This window comes from Choristoneura fumiferana, chromosome Z (assembly GCF_025370935.1).
Source record: "Choristoneura fumiferana chromosome Z, NRCan_CFum_1, whole genome shotgun sequence".
NCBI lineage: Eukaryota > Metazoa > Arthropoda > Insecta > Lepidoptera > Tortricidae > Choristoneura > Choristoneura fumiferana.
In genome coordinates, this window is record NC_133472.1 from 22,410,652 (window position 1) to 22,432,072 (window position 21,421).

Genomic DNA, 21,421 nt, shown 5'->3' on the forward strand with positions numbered 1-21,421 from the left:
ATTCTTACATGAGAGTATGAATGATTTGCTTGTAAAAGCTCCCCCTCTTCAACTAATGGGTTATATTTGGATTTTCTTACATTTGTTTTAATGAGTATCGGACCTGGCGTAAGAAGCCGAGTTGGTAAAGCCTCCCCGTTACCTGATCTTCGTGGATGTATAAACATCCGTTCATGCGGAGTCATGTTAGTAGACGTGCACAACAGAGAGCGACTGGTAAGCTCTGTTCACAATCTTCAATATCGAGATTTTTAGATCTGAATAGTGCACCAAAGAGTTACGTTCAGTTTCTCGACCTGCCCGTTCCCTTCAGGGTTGTAAGGAGTTTCTGCTGGAGAATATGCCCAGAGATATCAAAAACGTCTTGCGCTCTTCAGACATGAAGGAACTTCCTCTATCAGAATGAACGAAAACAGGTGTCCCGAAAGTGAAAAATTAGTTTTTCAATCATTTTATGATTGTACTGGATGACATGTCTTTGCAAGGGGATGCAAATGGGAATCAGGAATATTCGCCGATGATCGTTTGTATATACTTGTTACACGTTTTCAACGGTATAGGACCTTTACAGCCTTATTAATAAGTGGAGTAGAGTAGGTTTAACTTTAATTCGAGGTTGAACTTGAGATTAGTAAAAGTCAGTATTAATAAACAAGAAGTAAGGAAAGAGTAAGCTAATCCAGGCTTAGTCTCGGACTAAAACTTAATCCTTGGTGATGCCTAGTTTAACGATGGAGTAATATTGGAGTAACCTAACTTTTCTGTTTGACGATTGTTGGTTGTGGTTTGCCTGTGGATTTATTTGAAATTCGTTGTAGTAAATTTATTTACCTAACTACTATTTTTGCATGCATATAGCATAGAATAGCATGGATTATTATGTCGAAGATTTGCATGTCGTGCAAGAGCTTGAAGGACTCGAGGAATTAGAACAGGAGGTGGTTAACCATGTAAAATTATACAAAGTTCGCAAAAATCCTTTCGAGCTTACAGAACACGAATTTAAAACTAAATTCCGATTTAGTCGTGATACTGCCAATTACATAGTTGATATGGTGAAAAATGAGTTAGCAGGTGATGCGAGAGGTGGTCACATACCGCCTCATATCAAAGTCTTAACTGCCATAAGAGTCTGGGGCCGTGGAGAAGTAAATTAAAATGACTTTACTATCACGTGATATCTTCGTTTTTACTCAATTATTTTTAATGTCTATTTACTTAACATGCAGGAGACTTAGGAGGAATGAGTCAACCTTCAGTCACCCTGATATATAAACAAGTAGCTTTAGCTCTATTAGCTAAAAGAGCGGACTGGATTAAAATGCCCCAAAGTGATCAGGAGCAGAACAATGCAATTGCTGGTTTTTTCTCCGTGTGTGGCTTTAGGCAAGTCATAGGTGCAATTGATTGTACTCACATAAGAATTCCAAAAGAGAGTGGAGACGTTGGCCAGTACTACATAAACCGGAAGGGATTCAGCTCATTAAATGTGCAAGTGAGTGTATGAATTCTCTACAGATGGCAAAGTAGATTAATTTTGTTTTGTTATTTATATAAATGCCCCATGCGCCAGGATTTTGACTGGTAGTCTTACCCTTTATGCCGAAACACAGCACTGACCCTGCACGAAAGAAATAGGCAAACCAAACCTACAGTCTACCTACACCAAACCTGAAAATCAATACTTATGTGACAAATATGTGTAATTCGAAACTCCATGTTAGATATGAGCGCCGTGGGCCAATTCGACAGCGGCGGCAACCGCGGCATGACCTTGGCTCTAAGACTTTTTATGCGGGACCGATTTTTTTTTAATAAAAAATTAAGAAAACCACTTTGTTCCTTCCAAAGAAAGCTTTATATTTATTTTGTTAAAGCATAGAGGACATCAACAAACGTTGTTCTTAAAATATTCATAAGTCCAAAACCATCACATACGAACTCACGGCGGCGGCGGCGGCGCTCATATCTACTCCATATTAACATTTATTATCTACTTACTTCATTTTTCAGGTAGTGTGTAACTCTAATTTAGAGATCATGGACATAGTGACACATTGGCGAGGAAGCACGCATGACTCAAGAATATTCCATGAGAGTAGAATAAAAAGACGATTTGAGTAATCAGAATTTAAAGGCCGACTGCTTGGAGATTCGGGTTATGCTTGCACTCCTTATTTATTCACGCCTATTTAGAATCCCAGAACTCCAAAGGAAGAGGCGTACAACTGGGCACATATAGGAACCCGAAACACTGTGGAGCGTTGTTTCGGGGTGTGGAAGCAACGCTTTAGATGCCTCCTTAAAGGTTTTACAACAAAATTAGACAATACCAAGTTATTTATTGTTGCATTGGCGATGCTGCATAATATTGCTGTGCATAGGAATGACTTGCTCGATGATGAAGGCATAAATGATGAGAGCGAGGAATTCCAAGTACAGCATCCTAATTTAAGGGGCAATGCCTGTAGGGCATCATTTATTGAAGATTTTTTTTAATAAAGCAAATATGTTAATTTATACAAACGGTTTTATTCAAATATTAACCTATCTAACTTAATAACAATAAAATTAAATAACTTATTAAATCGGGTATTACTTAGCAGCGGTCCATTTTCATGAACAAATACTAATTACAAACAATATAATACAAATATTCTTTATTGAACACCACAAATCAATACATTGAGATTACACAAAAAAAGATAAAGTAGACAACAGGCGCACTTAGTGTAGGCCCAATGTTGGCCGTCAATCAGTGTGCCGTAAATACTACTCGTATAGTTGGGCCAATAGAAGTTACATGTGGGTGAATTAACTAGCCATACATATATTCCAACAGTTTCCCTACCGTTGGCCAGTTATAGCCAATGCTAAATGTTACTAGGGTCCGCCTGTAATTACGGAGTAACCAGGTAATTAATATTTGTTAATGTTAATGAATAAAATTAAATTAAACCTCACGCAACAGCTTAATTTGGTGTTCTTTTTTTAAATCTAAAATTTATTTTTCAATTTTACTACATTGTAATTTTTTTTGAAGTATTTAAATTTTTAATTGATGCTCTTACTCTGCCATCTCCATGCGTCTGCTATGCTCTTCGTCTTTCAAACCCTTTGAATGGTTTATGATAGCCGTTCTGTGATCAGTGTCCTGTAAATAATAATTAATATACTTATTTCATGTAACTAAGAAAGCAAGTAGTATCTACCCTTTTTTAACTATTTAGTACCAGTTGCATGTAAGGCCACGATTATTTCTTTTTCACGCCGTTATCTTCCCAGCTTCACTTGCAACTAACAAAGTAACTAACAAACAATGTAATCAAATCTTGGAAGTCAATTTTTACCCACTTCTAATAGTTCAATGGACTTGAAATTTAGCATATGTATAGAGCTCCGATGGCAATGAAATAATCGACTTCCTTTAACAAAAAGGGTGTAATAATATTTTTTCTCACAAAACTTAATTAAGGACATAGGTAAGTAAGTAGGTACCTTTTTATTTATTGAAATATTGTCTGCCGAGCAGTTTCTTTTCTTTGTACTGCTACTGTGAAATGCCTGCAAAGTGAAATTAATGAAATTGAAATGCAAAAAATATATAAGGCACATCTACTTATATCAGTTGAGATTAACTCAAAAATTTCAGGCATAGGCAAAGTAGCACAACAGTGGAAATCCTACTAATATTGTAAACATGGAATACCATCAGCCAGATCGAATAGATAGATTATGTAATCACCGACTTGATGTACCTGCAAACATCATTGTTTTGTAGGTATTTTTTGATAGCTTGCTTGCATGCTTGCCTGCATGCTTGCTCCTTTCTAATGGTAAAGGCAACGCATCCGCAATGCCCCTGGTGACACCCGTCTATGGGCGGTGGTGATCTCTTACCATCAGGAGACCCACTTGTTTGGTTGAATTTTTGGATTGCTGGTATCAACTGTTGTTGTGTCTCCACCCTTAAAAAAGATGATAAAATATTTTTTATCAGCTAAGGTATAAAATAGCATATGGAACATGATTAGTACAAAGTTAATTAGTGCTCATCAAATCATCCTAACAGGTAATATTGTGATCTAAATACATCTATTAGTATCAATATCACTGACCTGTGACGGACCTGGAACACATATATCCTCAGCATTTAATTTTTCATTTTCACTTGATAAAATTGCATCCCGTGAAAATTTAAATGAATATAATTTTAAAAGCAGATCTAAACCTAGCAGTTACCCTTCATATTCAAATGTTACTAACATATGATCTTTAAAAGCTCCGCAGGATTTAACAAGTCTTAAATTTCTGTGGTGATATTGTCAGGCGTAGGTGGCCTTGTTCCACCACCTGTCTTACTCGCTGCTTTTTTAAAAGAACTATGGTTTTTTCCTTGCACTCAATTTCATAGCCTTCCACTGGATTTGTAACTGACTTAACTCTATGGGACGACAATTTCTTTCATTGAAACTAAAAAAAATGTTTGTCTATTAATTAAGGTAATCTATACTATAGGTACTTATATTATGGGGAGTGTTCACTGAAGTGTTCTGTGGAACTGTTCAAATTGTTGCCTGCGGCTAATTGCCACTACCGCACATCGCGGAACCGTTTGTCCTTCCATCAGCACCACCTTGATGGATGGCAGCGCAACTTCTTCCGTTGTACGACGAAGATCTAGAACCAGCTTACTGCGTCAGTATTCCCATTAGCGATACAACTAAGGGATTTTGAAAAAACGAGCTTGCCTATGCCGAAAAGAGTTGGCTACGCATTGAAATACACTTTGTCTTGCAAGTGTCGCGGCAAAAACTAGTATGTAATAAAGAAAATAACAGATATCTCAATCTCACCTCTTGTGGATTCATTCCACGCTTTATTTTTTGCTTTATTGGTATTCGTATTCAAGGACTAATTTTCAATTATGTGTGAATAATTTCTCAGAATACTGCAAAATAATCCCCTTTCGCCTTTGTACTCTTTTGTTTTGTTGTTTTCTTTTTGTATTATTTTTGTGTTTTATGTACAATAAAGTATTTACATACATAATTTATTATTTGAAGGATCTATCTACTTATAAAAGACAAAAGTCATCAACAAATATGAAATAGAAACCACGCGAAGACGACCGGAATTTTTTCACTATTTAATAAAAACAACTTACTTTTTCTTCTTCATCCCAATTTGACGAACGGATCCGCTTTTGACTCATTTTTTCAATTTTAGTATTATTTCCATACGTAATAACAAAAACAAACAATGATGTTGAAGTTACCGCGTTTTCAAAAGGCTGACAATACAAATATACATGTTCTGATGGCCAGCGTCAGAACTAATTACCACTACACTTACACTATTGTGGCTATAACAAGAGTGAGCGAGATACACTACAAAACAGCGCCATGCTCGGTCGCATGTTATATTTGGTTGCTTTCTACTTCGGATGTGGGTTCATACCACAGATTAAAGACATTTTTTTTGTTTTTTTTTCTATGGTTCATTCCTCGTTCATTCAATGACTCATTCTTTTATTTTTTTCTCACCCTGGGTTGCCATTGTTTACGTCATAGTCTAGGTTTAAGAAATGTTTAACTAATACCTCACTAGTCATGATTATTAATACTGATTTTTAAAACTGACTTAATACTTATTTAGTCAAAGAGTAACAAGTCCAAGTGTAAGTTCGGATTAAATTCGAATTAGATGTTTTTTTATTAATAAGGCTGTTAAAGTCTAAGCTTATTCTCTCGAATCGAGCAAGCGCTTTGATAAGTTGGCTGCTAACATTATGAAAACGTGGCTTTATCTCTGCGCAAATTAGTCAGGACGACGTCATCGTTCTAATGTCGTCAACTAAATGGTAAATTCTTTGCTCGAATCCAGTGTGCCATCCGCGTAACGCTGGGATGGTATAGAACATCATGTAATTGATACAGTTTATTAGTGTCAATGCTTGCACTTATTCAAGACAGTTTGTCAACCACCGTGTTATCTTTACCAGGGCGGTAAACAATGTCGTATTTATAACATGACAGTTCAAGTCGCCATCGTTCGTTTTTTTTCATTTTTGATGATGCTGGAGTGAAGCTGGCTGAACATGAATGAGACTGACTGTTGGTCGGTTATTAGCAGTGATCGTACTTTTTCCAGCATTTTTGGTGCAGTGCTAGGGTTGTCAGTAGTGCCCAATATTAAATTGTTTGAACCAAGAATCAAATAAAATCACATATAAAAATAAAATAGCGTATTAAACAAATCGGAAATACAGAAAATATTATCAGAACATGTAAACCCAATATGCATAATGAAATGAAGGGTTAATTTACTACGACTATATGAGAAAATGTAACACAGTTGCAATAAATCCTTATCTCAGGTAACTATAGTTCATATTTATGATTAGGAATTGATATACTAACTATATATTAGCATAGACAGTATAATGCGTAGGTAATGGCAGTGCATAAATATAGAAGTCAAGTGCTAAGAACAGTTGCGTTGATTTTGTGTGTGAAAAGAAGCAATAATTATTAAGTAACTGATTTTAACTGATTAAGCACAACGGAGAAACTGTTAACTTGTTAAGTGAGCAAAGTTTTTTAATAAGGAAAGGTTCTTCAATATTTTGTTCCTATTATGCTAAAAAAATGACACGATCGAAACATATTGTGACAAGGCATATGAAAACCCGCACCCATATTGAGAAACTAATAATTATTCTGCTAATTCACATGCTTTATTAAAAGATTACGTAGATTTGGAAATATATAATAGACGATAAAGTGTACTGTAGAACCTGTGATAACTTTATAAAATCCCCAAAAAATGTAATATAGAACAACATATTCTTTCGAAGAAACACAAAAAGAACAACAATACTTTGGACGACAAACAGTCAAAGTTCAACACCAGGTAAGTGTTGGAGATTGCGCGATTCGCGCAGCGACATAATGGATACAGAACTATTTATCACCGAAATTTTAAATTGGCCCGTCATATGGCTGTCGAAACATCCTCAGCATAAGTTGAGGCATGTGATCAAAAGTCTTTACTTTTTAACCGACTACAAAAAAGGAGGTGTGCCATGGTTGGCACATGACTTATCTGGATCGTGTCGATTAATTTGAAATGCAGTGATATCTATCTCACGCGCGATCGATCCAGATAAACCACGCCGCCATCTCAGTACCTTAGAGATATTCTAGTATATAAGCTAGCATGTACGTTCGTAATGGGGGAGTTCTGTTGAGTGGTAGTCCGAGAGATTAGTAAACGAGTCTAAATAACCCGCACAAGATCTATTCACTCTCCCCACTTATTTTTCCCCTAAAGGAGGTTATTAATTCGGCTGTATTTTTTTATGTTTAGTTCGTGCTCTCCTTCTCTGATATTCAAAATGTCCCGCCTGAAACATGAGCTACTTTCGAGGAACTGAAGAGCAATTTTCGATAACGCCATTTTAATTTAAATACGTCCGTTCGGCTCGATACCGCTGAAGCTACTGATAGACGGAGAGCGGACTGCAAAATTTCGTACCTACTTGATACCGCGATGAAACGCAGAATGGTTTCCCATAAAACTGATGCTGAGTCCGAATTTGATAGTCTGCCACGGCGGAACTTGCCAAAAGTACCAAACATACTAAACACAACACAACTAAACATACTTAAAATACAATAAAATGACTTTTTATTGTACACCAAAAATAGTAAGCACATAATCTCGCATGTCAAGGTGTTTCGGCAGAAAAAGCCTTGGTAGACTTATATATTCCGGAAATGAGGGTTCCGGATTCCGAAAAAGTATAAAGAGCATTTTTATAGATAATTTTAAGATGTATAATTTTTGCCTCAGCTACTTGTTGATAAAACTTACCGTTTTCGGAAAAAAAACAAATAACCTCAAATTTTGAACTTGGACCCCGAATAACTTTTTGCACACATGGGATCAATAGGGACTTTTGACACTTTATTCCTAATGGTATACCATTAGGAAGGTCTCCACCAAAATTCAGCTTTGTCGGAATTTATGGAAATTGAAATTTCTATATTGATCGGAGTAGAGGTTGCTCACATAATCTCGTATGTCAAGGTGTTTCGGCAGAAACAGCCTTGGTAGACTTATATATTCCGAAAGTGATGGTTCATACTTACCGACTGAAATTGGTTTCATGCTGGTATCAGATGGGTATATATAGGGGTCCTGGTGGTCACCTATGAGAGCGTCTGCCAAGCACTTCCGGCAAAAAAAAATACTGACATATTTCGCTTTTATGTATCTACCAGTAAATTCCTAACTGATGCCATGACTAATATTTCAGTATCAGATGGGTTAAATAACGCCCCTTTTTTCGCGCCGGAATGACTATTTTTTTGGTACTTTCGGCAAGTTCCGCCGCGGCAGACTATCAAATTCGGATTCAGCATCAGTTTTATGGGAAACCATTGTGAGTTTCATCGCGGTGTCAAGTAGGTACGAAATTTTGCAGTCCACTCTCCGTCTATGAAAAGAACGTGGCATGCTCGCCACTCCGCTCTCCCTCGCCAAGCCGCCCCGCTCACAGCTAAGACCAAAGTCGTGGCCAGGCCGTAGGTAAATATTCAAACAACATAGCTAGCCGTTGCTAGGCAACTCGGTCGTCTTAGAAACGGCTAATAACGCCTAGCAACCAAAAAACGCTGAAAAAAACACGTTTCTTATATGACGACCCCTTTAATTTGTAACTTTATTTTACTTTTAGTATTTGTTGTTATAGCGGCCACAGTAATACATAATCTGTAAACATTTCAAGTATCTAACTTTTACGGGTTAAGAGATAGACCCCTGTGACAGACGGACGGACAGACAGACAGACCGACAGCGGAGTCTCAGTAATATGGTCCCGTTGGCACCCTTTGGGTACGGAACCCTAAAACAGTCGTTTTGTTTTCGTTGTATAATTTTAATGTGAAAGTGGTGAAAATGTACTATGCACTGAAAATTTTGCAAGAAAGGAAAAAGAAAATCGTCACTACTATTAAAAAAACTCGTAGCTCAAAATAGATAATTTTTCCGAGTGCCGCCATTTACGATCCCGGATAAATCGGCTAATTATTGTTCGATAAAAAATGTCTTCAATTTATTAACACCGGAGGTTATCAAAAATGAAGCATCAACGTTTGTCGACCAATCTACTGCCTCCAAAACTTTTACACCAAACTTACCACATTTCTAAAATGATTTGCTGAAGGTCACAAGTCAAAAAAGTATTAACTGTTCAAAATATTGTTTTTTTTTTTAAACGAAGCACCCGACTACCATTTTCTTCTGATGAAAGTAAGTAAATCGCAATGAATATTAAATTGAAGCTGAAACCAATATCAGTGTAATGATGATAATTAATGTCATACAATGCTTTTCAAATAATGCATATATCTTTTTTGTTCTACGTAGTTCTGGTTTTTGGACTTTTACTTTGAGAGTGGATGTTGTCAATCCAGAAACACTCCGATGAACTATTGCTAGTAACTTTGCCCGATCCCAAAAACAAGCAAAACAGATCAGATCATTTATCATCCGTGAAGAATATAAGAAAATTGTTGATAAATATTAAGAACTGCGTCCCACCGTTATGACTAATAATAGCTTTTAATACCATAATGGAAAATGTACTAGACAAGTTATTGGTAAAAACAAGCTGAGCTCTATACCCCGATAAATTTCTAAATTTGCTAAATTTAGAGATGTACACAGGTCATTGTTTTAGACGCACATCTGCCACTGGCAGATTCCGGGCCTGATCTAACTTTAATCAAGCGTCATGGAGGATTGCAATCCAGCACTGTGGCAAAAGGCTATATTGAAGACTTAGTTGAAAATAAATCAAAGGTAATTAATTGTAATTTTATGAATAAATAAATAAATAAATAAATAAATTGAACGTGAAGACCACAGTTGACCACCGGAATTAGGTGCTACTCAATAACAAGTATTTCACGGGTTTAATTTCAATTCTTAAACACAGTTGCTAAGCAATTTATTCTCCTCGTAATGCAGAATGGTGAAATGGAGCGAGTGGTGAAGCACCAGGACTCTTGAATAATGAACGTCTCTGCATCGGAAAAAGCAATCTCTCGGAATAGGTGATGAGCAGTTGACATTAAACTATTGTATCTTATATTATTCACACTAAAAATCGTAAAAAATATAAAGACTGTTTGTACCTATTGTTTGGGGGATACAGGAAAGAAGAAAATATAAAGAGGGGTGAGGAAACTGTCATTTACATTAGGTGAGCCATAGACCACAGACTTGATTTTGCGTAATACTGACCATCTCCAACTGATAATGTATCTATTTGAACATTTTTGAATATAAATCTAATTTTACGACTATTTACTTGTGGAAAGGGATCCCTGGACATTCTAATTTTGCATTGTTCTCGCACCACTTCATAACACACTTTGGCATGATAATTTAGAGCTGTCTACAATCAAAAATGCGAAAATTTAACGTAAGCTCACTAAACTTGCAAAATAAAATGTCAGTCAAAATTAAATGTCGCGCATGCGCACATCAGCGCAGGGCACGTTTAGGACACAGTATGTGTGCTTATAGCGCAGTTACAATTCCTGACTTATTATTTGTTCGTAGCCTAAAACCATTGTTTTCCATAAATAATTTTAAATAATAGTTTATTATAAAATAGTATTTCTGTGGCTGTACTACAATTTAACGTTATTTTAGCATTTTATCCTCGCAATGTGATGAAAATAATTGTGTGTATCACGGGCAGCAGATAAGGTGATTTCAAACTCGAATCATTAGAAGTCCTCTGCCTTCGGCGTCGGGCTTCTAATAGACTCTCGTTAGTAATCCCGTTCTTACGGCCCTTAATACACAATGTACTATGATTGAATCAGGCGTTACTTTGGAGAGGTCCATATGAATTACGTGCTTTGTTTACCCGCGACCTTAGGATAGCTATGTCCACGTACGTTTTATTCTTACAGTGTGGAGGTGGAGGAACCGTATGAACACATTTTGTTGGATAGACGTAGCTATCTTAAGGTCGCGGGTGTGCAAAGCAATTGTTTTTAGTTCTTTGTAATACTTTTTTTTTATTTGGTGTAAAGGTGTTGCATTTTGTCTTCATATTTTTGAGAAAAGGATATTTACCATAAAATAGAGGCACCATCTTTGTCACGAACAAATGATGCTCAGGAGCATAAGATCCAAGAAATATGTAGAGGTAAGAACTTGGAAAACTTTTACCAAACACATTGTATAGATAATTCCAAAAGAATCTGTAAATTAAAGAGGTTAACATGGTTGAATTAACGTGACCAGATAACGTTGAACGCGGATGTGGCAGAAAAAAATTGGCCGGCTAGTGGAGCAAGTGTCAGAGAACAGGAACGCCGCTGGTAATGAGTAATGAGATCAAAGCGTTTAAGTTCTTCGTCAAGTTACATACAAGTCAAGTTGGTCTAGTGGCTTACTCTATCGACCAAACAATATGATGCCTCAATATGAAGTTCAAACCCTTGCACTATGGTCCCGCTCACAGGTCATAAGTCCAAATAATCAACAATAACCGAGCTGTGATTTGTACTCCTCTCATAACACACTAATAACCAGCCTACTTACTCGTAAATCTGTAAATAGTTTTGAAATAATCAGACGTGATCATTGTGTTTCGGAACTCCGAAGTGAACACATACACCACGTAATTAGTCCTATTAATACATCACTACAGTGAAAGTTGTTAGTTGATGGATTTCTAAAAACTTCTTGTAATAAACCCTAGTGAATAATGATTTAAATTAATGACAAAGGTTTGTGTTTTGATAATAATTATTTTGTATTAGCCATTTTCACTGTAGATTTTATTTTATTTGAGAGTTACAAGACACTTAATTTTATATAAATATTTAACTTGTTTGTATATTACACGTACCATAGAGTTTTATCAATCAATGACCCCTTACTGACCCAGTAATAATGTTGGTCTTTTATAAAGCGTAAATAAGTCTAGTTACTGGGCCAATAGTAATTCTCTGCTAGATTTTGCTAGATGTGTTATTAATTCATACTCTAACCTGTTCGTAGCCGATGCTACGAAATTAGTAATTTTCTGATGTATTTTATTTGCTTTCTCCCAGGTTCTTTTTTGCAGGTTCTGTTTACAAGAATGCACATATTTGAATTATGGTATATTGCTCAAGGATCAAAGATAGAAAAATCTCGATTTATAATAGAAAAAGTTTTGGAAACAGTTTTGGAAGTTTAAGTAAGCGCGTTAATTACGTAACTAAAGTGCTCGCAGATTAGTGAAAAAAAAAACAGCACGGAATCAATATAAACTAGACAGAAACTTATGAAATGGTTTAATGCCCCTCAAACTATAAATATAACACATAATGTGTCGGTGTATGCGAGTGAAGTCAGTTTACTGATCAAGAAATGACATAAAATTTCGGTCGAGCGAAAAATTATTTTGAGTCTTGCAGTAAAGAAGTCAGCGTTATATACTTCCAAAGCCAAAGCCAAGAAACAGTGTTACCCGGAAAAATTAGGTTAAACCAAAAAAAGCACCGAAGTAGAGCTACAAAATTTGGTAGATCAGAAAAAAATACTGGAATCTCAAAATATCATGCTATCAAATATCAATCTCGAGACCTTAGGTGATGTTAAGTTAGTTGGTAAGTGGGGTTTTGACGGACGTACAGAACATTACGGTTTATTAACTGCATGAATTGCACGTAACGAAAAAACTCGGTAAATCTATTCGAGTTGAATGTAAGTTGTTTTATTTTGTTAATATAATACTATTACGTTATTGTTTCTTATATTTTTAAAGGAAAACATGTTACTTACTACTTATAAGTATTAATTATAAGTAGGCATGGGATTTTTGGATGCTCGCCGTGGTTCTAGAATCCACGGAGTCGTCTTTATGTTTTTTTTTTTTTTAACTCAAAGTCATTGTGTAATAATAAACTTTAAGAATTTACCTACCAAAGCCTCCAATAAAATAGTTGGGGATCGTTCTTTCCTGTGTTAGTGTTACCAAATCCATCCATCCATCAATCCCAGCCTATATACGTCCCACTGCTGGGCAGAGGCCTCCTCTCAGAACAAGAGGGCTTGGGCCATAGTTCCCACATGGGCCCAGTGCGGTTACCAAATATAATAAAAAAAACATTCAGCCCTTAGACAGTAAGGAAGGTTCGCCTGTCGCAGGCTTTCGCTCGAGTAGTAATGAAACAGCGAAAGGGATAGACTGGTTACACGCTCATTCTGGCATCAGTTCAGTCTATCATTCTGGTTTTCTGTGATTCACATCGGATTTTGGCAAGTATTATTGAAAACTTTTAATTTTTATCACTTATCAGTCTGGGCCGTAAGTCCTGTCAGTCTGAGAGGGTTCCCAGGTAACTCTGTTATCATTCTGACAAAAATGAGGGATTGAACTGAACTGACGCCAGAATTAGCGTGTAACCGAAGTCATACGGATTTGATTTACAGCTCTGCGATTTGGTAAAAAATATTCAAAATATATTGGTATCCCACTAATATTATAATTTTGAAATTTTGTAACTCTGTTTATTTGTTAGTTACTTCATCAATTCTAAAACTTCTTTTGCAGGTGGTAGGACTTTGTGCAGGGTCCGCTCGGATTGCTACCACCATCTTGCTCGCTAATCCTGCCGTGAAGCAGCAGTGCTTGCACTGCTGTGTTTCGGCGTGGAGAGTAAGACAGCTGGTGAAATTACTGGCACTTGAGGTATCCCATCTTAGGCCTCTAAGTTGGCAATGCATCTGCAATACCCCTGGTGTTGTAGATGTTTATGGACGGTGGTCATCTCTTACCATCAGGAGACTCACTTGCTCATTTGCCATCCAGTCGAATAAAAAAAAACCAGTAAACCGATTTAGAAAAAAATCTGTATACAGATAGTTTGAGTTCCGCGCGGAGAGCGACATAGGATAGTTTTTATCCCGGAAAATTACATTGTTCCCGCGGGATAGCGATAAATGAATTCTGCGCGGACGGAGTCGTGGGCAACGGCTAGTCGCTTAAAAAAAGGAATAGTCTGATAGTTTTGATACTTATGTGTGATCTGGGCGTCAGTGGTCGGCACGCAGAAGTTAATGTTTTAAAACTACGGGGTTCCTTTTCTCTGAGGCTGACTGTACGTATAGGGGTGAAGGAAACCCAAAAAGTTGCACACCTTAACACGGAGGTAGTTAAAATGACTACATTTTTTTTCAATAATGACACCAAAATTATCCATACAAATATATGATTAATTTTCGTGTCACGATGGAAAACAATAATTCCTTTTAATTACCTACCTGCGTTAAGGTGTGCAACTTTTTGGTCTTCACTTACACGGCTATGTGTATGTAGCAGTTTTGTACCAGTTTATAATCAAGTAAATAATTTATTTACATTTAACGTCGCCTTTCTCTTTGTTAATTGCTTTTCTGAAGTAACAGCATGGTGGCCAATCAAAAAAAAAATACTATATATTAGATACAACTAACTCTTTTTCGCAGCGTTTTAGTGACTCACAAATATTGTTTTCTTTCAGTCCTTGTATCATTACCGTAAATTTACTTACATGGAAAAATCTAATTTTTCGAGGAATGCAAATTCTGTTTTACAAGAAGATGCCACATAAGATCGAGTGAAAGCCAGTTTTTCATATTTCGTGGCGGGGATTATTGGTCGATTCAACGTTGTTTCTTTCTGTAACGAAAAGCGACATGTAAAATGAAAGCAATAAATTGCACTACAGAATTGACATGTACTTGGTAAGTGAGGTAAGATAGCCAACAATTAACTATTTTCGAAAATGGAACGTTACCAATTTTTCCGTCAAGATCGACTGGTTTGAGCTGCCAACTACATACCTACTGAACTACAAATACAATTTTTTATAATACGTAATTATATTGAACCGTTCGAACCGTTGCATAGTTACGCGGTATCTACTTAACGCTCGAGCCCAAAATAACAAGTTCCCAAAATACCACATTTTTCAAAATACTAGTTACACTACCTATTTATTACATTCTCTTTATACCAGATGTCCAAAATAAGACGTTCCACCAAAAAAAGAACACTTAAGCAATCTTCGATTTTGTAATATGGCGCAACGAGAAGCTGGTGATCTTGAAATGTAGTAAATATTAGGTAATGAATAAGTAATGAAGTATTTTGGAAAATGTGGTATTTTAGTACGAGCCCCACTTAAATCACCAGACCCGGTCACCCACCGTATTGAACAAATTTGTCTCCTGAGATCCCCCAGGTGATCCCATTGGACCATATAACCATAGTTCTATTGGACGAACTTATCCAAAAAGTTCACCTAGGTGATCGACTATGGTACCTCGAACTATGTAAAACTCGTGGGTGAATGTCTGGACCACTTTCTAAACTCGTTTCTTTGTTGTTTATCGGGGTACTATAATTATTTCAAGTTAAGTATCAAATAGTAGCAAAAAGGTATTGCACGTATTCGGTATTTTCTAATTAATATTTCCTTTGGTCCAGGGGTTCTGACGCTTACGGACTTTTAATATCTATAAGTCGATTTAAACGAGGTTTGCTATACACTTCTTACACTGGCCGGTGTAAAAAAAAAACACGAAAATGAAGTCATACACGTACTATTAAATGAAAGAGACGAAATGACGAGACGGGTTGGCACTCTTCTCGGTTAATATCAAAATTAAAAGTAAACTTTAGAAACACGTGATATATTAAACGTGTTCAACTACTTTTGAAGAAATAGTGTGCATCGCTTTTTTTGTTTGCAGTTGTTCATCCATATTTGTATTAAATTATTTTCAGAAGAAACATTTTATTAAACTTTATAGAGTGCAGGTGCTATGAAAACTTGGATTGTGTTCATAGACATTAGTTGCTGACTGTAACCCATGTTGAAATTATTATTTACTAACTTTTGCCCGCGGCTACGTCCGCGTGGAATTCGGTCATCGCGCGCTGTTCCTTCGGGAACTGAGTATTTTCCGGGATAAAAAGTAGCCTATGTCACTCTCTCATCCATAAACTATCTCTATGCCAAAAATCACGTCGATCCGTCGCTCCGTTTCAACGTGAAAGACGGACAAACAGACAAACACGCACACTTTCGCATTTATAATATTATTTAGTATGGATTATAATTTGTTTGTATATTATTTATTATGTATATCACTCTGACTCTTTTGACAATTTTAATGATACCTCATAATATGCTGAAAAGCGTCGTTGTTTAGAGAACTAAAGAAATATGCATACCTATATACTGTACAACACTCGGAAAACAACCTTCCTCGGGCAGTCGCGTAAAAAACAACAAATCTATGTCATCGACTTTTTCTCACACATAATAAAAATATGTACCTATCCAAGTAAAACAAAATATTAACCTTCTGCAGTATTTGTAGTTCATGCCCAGCTGAAGACTGAAAATATTCATTCGAATCACAGGAATAGTGTTGAGACTCCGGACTGGCTGAAGATAATTGCCATTGCGAATATTTGTTGGCTGTATTTTTTTGTTCATCATCTTCTTCCATACCAAAACTTTCTTGGGATAAATCCATTATTGTAACCTTCACGCGCTATCAATAATTTTAAACCTCCTGATCAATATTTTATACAACCGTATTTGATGGATGACATTAAAACTAGACAGTAGTATATGTTTCTAACAATCGAACCATAAATTATCGCAGCAGTATAGCAGACTTTTTAGTAAAAAGTTTGCAAGGTGGTGAATATTTTAACAGGATCTAGAGGAAAAGTGGACACTTACTCTAAATACAGTCGATAGGAAAAAAACAATAAATATTTTCCTGTCTAATTATAAAGAAAAAAAAACAATCGCTTATAGACCAAGATTACAGTTGAGCCGGACCTTTGTCATGCTATAAAGGCTGAAAGTTTTTTATGTATTATTATGGTGCTTAAGTAGAGATTGCAATTAGACATGGGTAATCTCAACTCCGCGAAGTGATCTGACTCACTAGATCCAGCTCCGGTGTCGGTACCGAATCCGCTTATTGAATCCGACTCCTTTATTGACTCCGGTTCTTTCGAGCGATTATTAATTTATCTATGGCCGATCCGCTCCGGCTCGGTTCGGTCGGTCGGTGTCGGTACGGTACTGCGGTGCCCCACCCGCTGACTGAACTGAAGTACAGATTCGTGAGAGAGAGAAAGATTTGTTCGTTAGTCCAAGTCCGAGTACCGAGCCGAACCGACCAACCAAACTAGATAATAAGATCCAAGTCCAAGATCCGATCCGCAGGGCTACTACGAACCGAACCGAACCGAATCGACCAACCAAACATAGATAATAAGATCCAAGTCCAAGATCCGATCCGCAGGGCTACTACGAAACTCCAAAATCGAAGTTCGTGTCGTGCGGTCCCTCTGACACTTATACTATTTAATACGAGAGCGAGAGGGACGGTACGATACGAACTTCGAGTTTCGTAGTAGCCCTGCCGATCCGATCCGAGCCGAGCGAGAGCGAAAGCAGGCGGACGGAGCGAGTCAGTGTGAGTGAGCGTGACGGCTATCACGAGCGAGGCGAGCCGCTCGATCCAGTCGGAGTTAGTAACTCCGGAGTCAATAAGATTTGAAAGGAGTCATTAAGGGATTCGGATCCGCTTGAGGATCTGACTCTTTTGAATCTTCAGATCCGGATTTACCCACCTCTAATTGCAATTGCCCGGTATCCAAAAGCCAAAGCCAAAGTATCTCACAATGATTCCATTAAGCCCAAACATGGCTTAGTTACGTTGTTTTATAACAGAGTTCCGTTGTCTACTTCCGGCTTCAGCATCAGATCAGTTCGAAAGAATCATTAACTTAAAGCTTATAGACGAGCAAGCATTATTTAGCTTTGACGAGTTCTATTGGTCATTTACGGTCTTCTTCTTATCAGGTTCAGTTTACCAAATGATACTTTCTGAATGTAAATGCTTATCTTAATGTTAAAAATGCTGAAATCGCCATAGATGTGCCTATAAAATTTGAGGTTTGCTCTCAATTTCCCTAGTATCCCATCATCAGACCTCGACTTGGTGGCAATGCGGCCACCTCAGAAGAGTACTCTTTCGAATAAAAAATGAATTTTGAAAATCGGTCCACAATTGACTGAGTAATCAGTGAACATAAGTAGGTACATAAAAATACCTCTTTGTTTGAAGTCGATTAATAATACGACAGTTATTTTAAAGTTTTTCTATTTTACATTAAATATGGAGAGCATAATATAATTATTTAGTGTTTTATAACTGTAAAAATTCTTAAATAATAATAATTATTTAAGATTTTTTTTGTGCCCAAGTTTTGGCGTGTTCAACAGGTAAGAACTTTGGGAAATATGAGTATTACGTATAAAACATGATAAAATGTCAACTTTACGCATATTTTTGAGAAAATTTAATAAAAAGTTTATCTACTTACATGAATAATTTTTTAGAGCGATTTTACCGAAATCGTTTTACAATGTTCGTGTTTAACACAATTAACAGGTAAATTTGCTAAGTACTAAGTAATGCTTTCCTTATGCATGAGACATCACTCTATGCAATTTTAGAAGTAAAATACAACAGTTCAGTTTTAAGAGTTCCGGAGCCAAAATGGCAAAAACGGAACCCTTATAGTTTCGCCATGTCTGTCTGTCTGTCCGTCCGCGGCTTTGCTCAGGGACTATCAATGATAGAAAGCTCTAATTTTGCACGGATATATAAGTAAACTATGCCTACAAAATGGTACAATAAAAAAATAAAAAAAAAATGTTAGGGGTTTGCTACGACGATTTTTCGATCAGTGATTAGTTTGCGAAATATTCAACTTTGAAGTGCAAATTTTCATTAAAATCGAGCGTCCCCCCCCCTCTAAAATCTAAACCGGAAAAATTTGAAAAAATTCAGGATGGTATTAAGTATATCAAACTTTCAAGGAAAACTATAACGGCTAAGTTTGTTTGAGAATTATTAGTAATTTAACAGTAAATAGGCTGCTATTTACTGTTAAACTACTAATAATTCTCAATAATCTTATTAAAATATACCTAAACTTGGAATATTCCGTACAAAATACGGAATCCTTAGAAAAATATTACTTTTTTTTTCGTAATGGCTACGGAACCCAATTTCGGGCGTGTCCCGACACGCTCTTGCCCGGTTTTTTACTTTTGAGTCAAGAGTAACTAACCAACAAAAAGTTCGAAAACCCCCGACTTTGTCACTTTAAAGTTCAATATCTCAAACACGGCTAAACCGATTTTGATGAAACTCTCAGAATCATCGCTAGAAAATCTGATTTCAAATAAAAAACACATTCAAATCGGTCCACCCGTTTAAAAGCTACGGTGCCACAGACAGACACAACACCACATATAGCGGTCAAACTTATAACACCAATCTTTTTGCGTCAGGGGTTAAAAAAAAACATACGAAGCCTGCGACTCATTCTTGCGTCACGTGACGTTGTAATGTTGTATTGTGTTCTTCATTCGTGGACCTCATTTTCCACCATATTGAGTTCTTAGTTTTGGAGATAACTTACCCGCTTGCTCAACATGCCCCTCCCTACCCTACAATCCAATGCCCGCACCAATTTCACCTAAGTTATATGATTAGTTAGTAAATTCTGTTTGCCAGCTTGATACGTATTTTTTTAGTATTGTCCAATATTTTATCAAAATGTTATTTACCCAGCAATGGTGTCCAAGAAGTAGGGGAAGATAATTGCAACATGGGACTTTTTTTCAACTTTTAAGTACTCAAACTTTACTTTGACTTGCTACACTTCGCCAGGGCACATAATTTATTAGACCGAAAAAAATTTGAGCATGATGATCGAAACCCATTGCAAAAAGAAGACAATATAAAAAAAAGAAAATAATTTATGGGCCATTTGGGGTCGGGAGGGGGAGGGGGTGAACTTTTAAGGGTAAAAAACGGTTTAAGTGACTTTTCCGGTAAAATCAACTTCTACTGAAAAAAATAAATAGCAAAGTTGTAGGTCATTAAAAGATCTACAACTTTTGTATTTACACTTTTTTCACAATGTGAGGTAAAAAAAAAATCATAAAGTACATTTTTTTACATTGACATACCTAATCTAAAAATATTCTGCCACTAACTGACCGATAGAACCGACTTTCTGATTTTGATTTTTTTTAAAGTTGAAAGAAAAAGAAAAAAATAGTAGATTGTTGCACCAAGCAGAAAGTTATTTATTATGGCACCGAGTGCCGATTTGTAGTCCGAGCGTGAGCGAGGGCTTTAAAAAGCACGAGGGCAATATATGCGAGGTGCATAATCTGCTTTTCTTTCAACTATAACAGGAATAGTAGACGAAAAAAAAGTCATGCTAAACAATTAATAGGAAAGAAATGTCACTAGCACTCGATGATTCCATTTTTGTAAGTTTACATTCGCACTCTCAACAAATTCCACGGGAAATTCGCAAGGGCCCAAGGGACCAATTTTTTTTTTCATTTCTTACTTTTTTTAGTCGCCAGTAGTAGATATTTTTACCCGCGATCTGTCAAATTTCGGATGGGCGCCAGGTTGGCCAACCAAACACACAAAGTTTTTTTTTATACGGCTACTTACTGTTTTTGGTAGGATTGGTAGCAACATTTTTTTGCACGCAATATGTCAAATTTCATAAGACCGTCAGGTTGAGCAACCTAACACTAGATTTTTTTACACTATGCAGCACAGCTATGCAGGCTAATTTTATAGCAAAAATACTTGTGTTACCTCTTTGGTGGTGCAATAAAAAAAAATGTAAAACAATGTAATAAAGGATTTTCGTACATTTCCCACTTTGTGCTGGGTATTTAGTGCGGTTATGATTAAATTAAAGCATAGTTGGAAGAAAAATAAATTACCTTTCAAAAAGTTTGGTGAAAACTTGCATTCTTAAGTCCCAAACACGTTCTAATTTTTTCGGATCATTTCCCTTTCATCCCAGCCTATATACGTCCCACTGCTGGGCACAGGTCTCCTCTCAGAACAAGAGGGCTTGGGCCATAGTTCCCACGCGGACCCAGTGCGGATTGGGAACTTCCTTCACCGCAAAGCTCGTGGTAAATTTCAAATGTAATTCCGCACATGAATTTCGAAAAACTCAAGGTGCGAGCCGGGTTTCGAACCCACGACCCTCTGCTTGAGAGGCGATAGGTCAAAACACTAGGCCACCACGGCTTCATTTCGCTTTATTATGATATTATTATAGAAGAATTAAGCTTACGTTCAATCGAAATATCTATCGTTAAAAAGTTGTTTTTTTTTTAAAGTTTGTGCCCTTTTTTTCGTTCAATTCAAACTTCTACTTTTTTGGTGGTATACAAAAAAATATACATTACTGTGGAAAATTTTCTCAGAA

At 36.6% G+C, this 21,421-nt stretch overlaps 1 protein-coding gene across 1 annotated transcript in view; it reads right to left on the reverse strand.

Moving 5' to 3' along the window:
* LOC141433058 (uncharacterized) overlaps positions 1-16,664 on the reverse strand; it is a gene marked incomplete in the record, with an annotated part of 56,948 nt that extends 40,284 nt beyond the window's left edge. The window contains 3 exon segments of the mRNA XM_074095267.1: positions 11,161-11,288; positions 14,613-14,740; positions 16,432-16,664. Coding sequence (XP_073951368.1) covers positions 11,161-11,288; positions 14,613-14,740; positions 16,432-16,608 — 433 coding nt within the window.
* Positions 16,665-21,421: the final 4,757 nt, after the last annotated feature.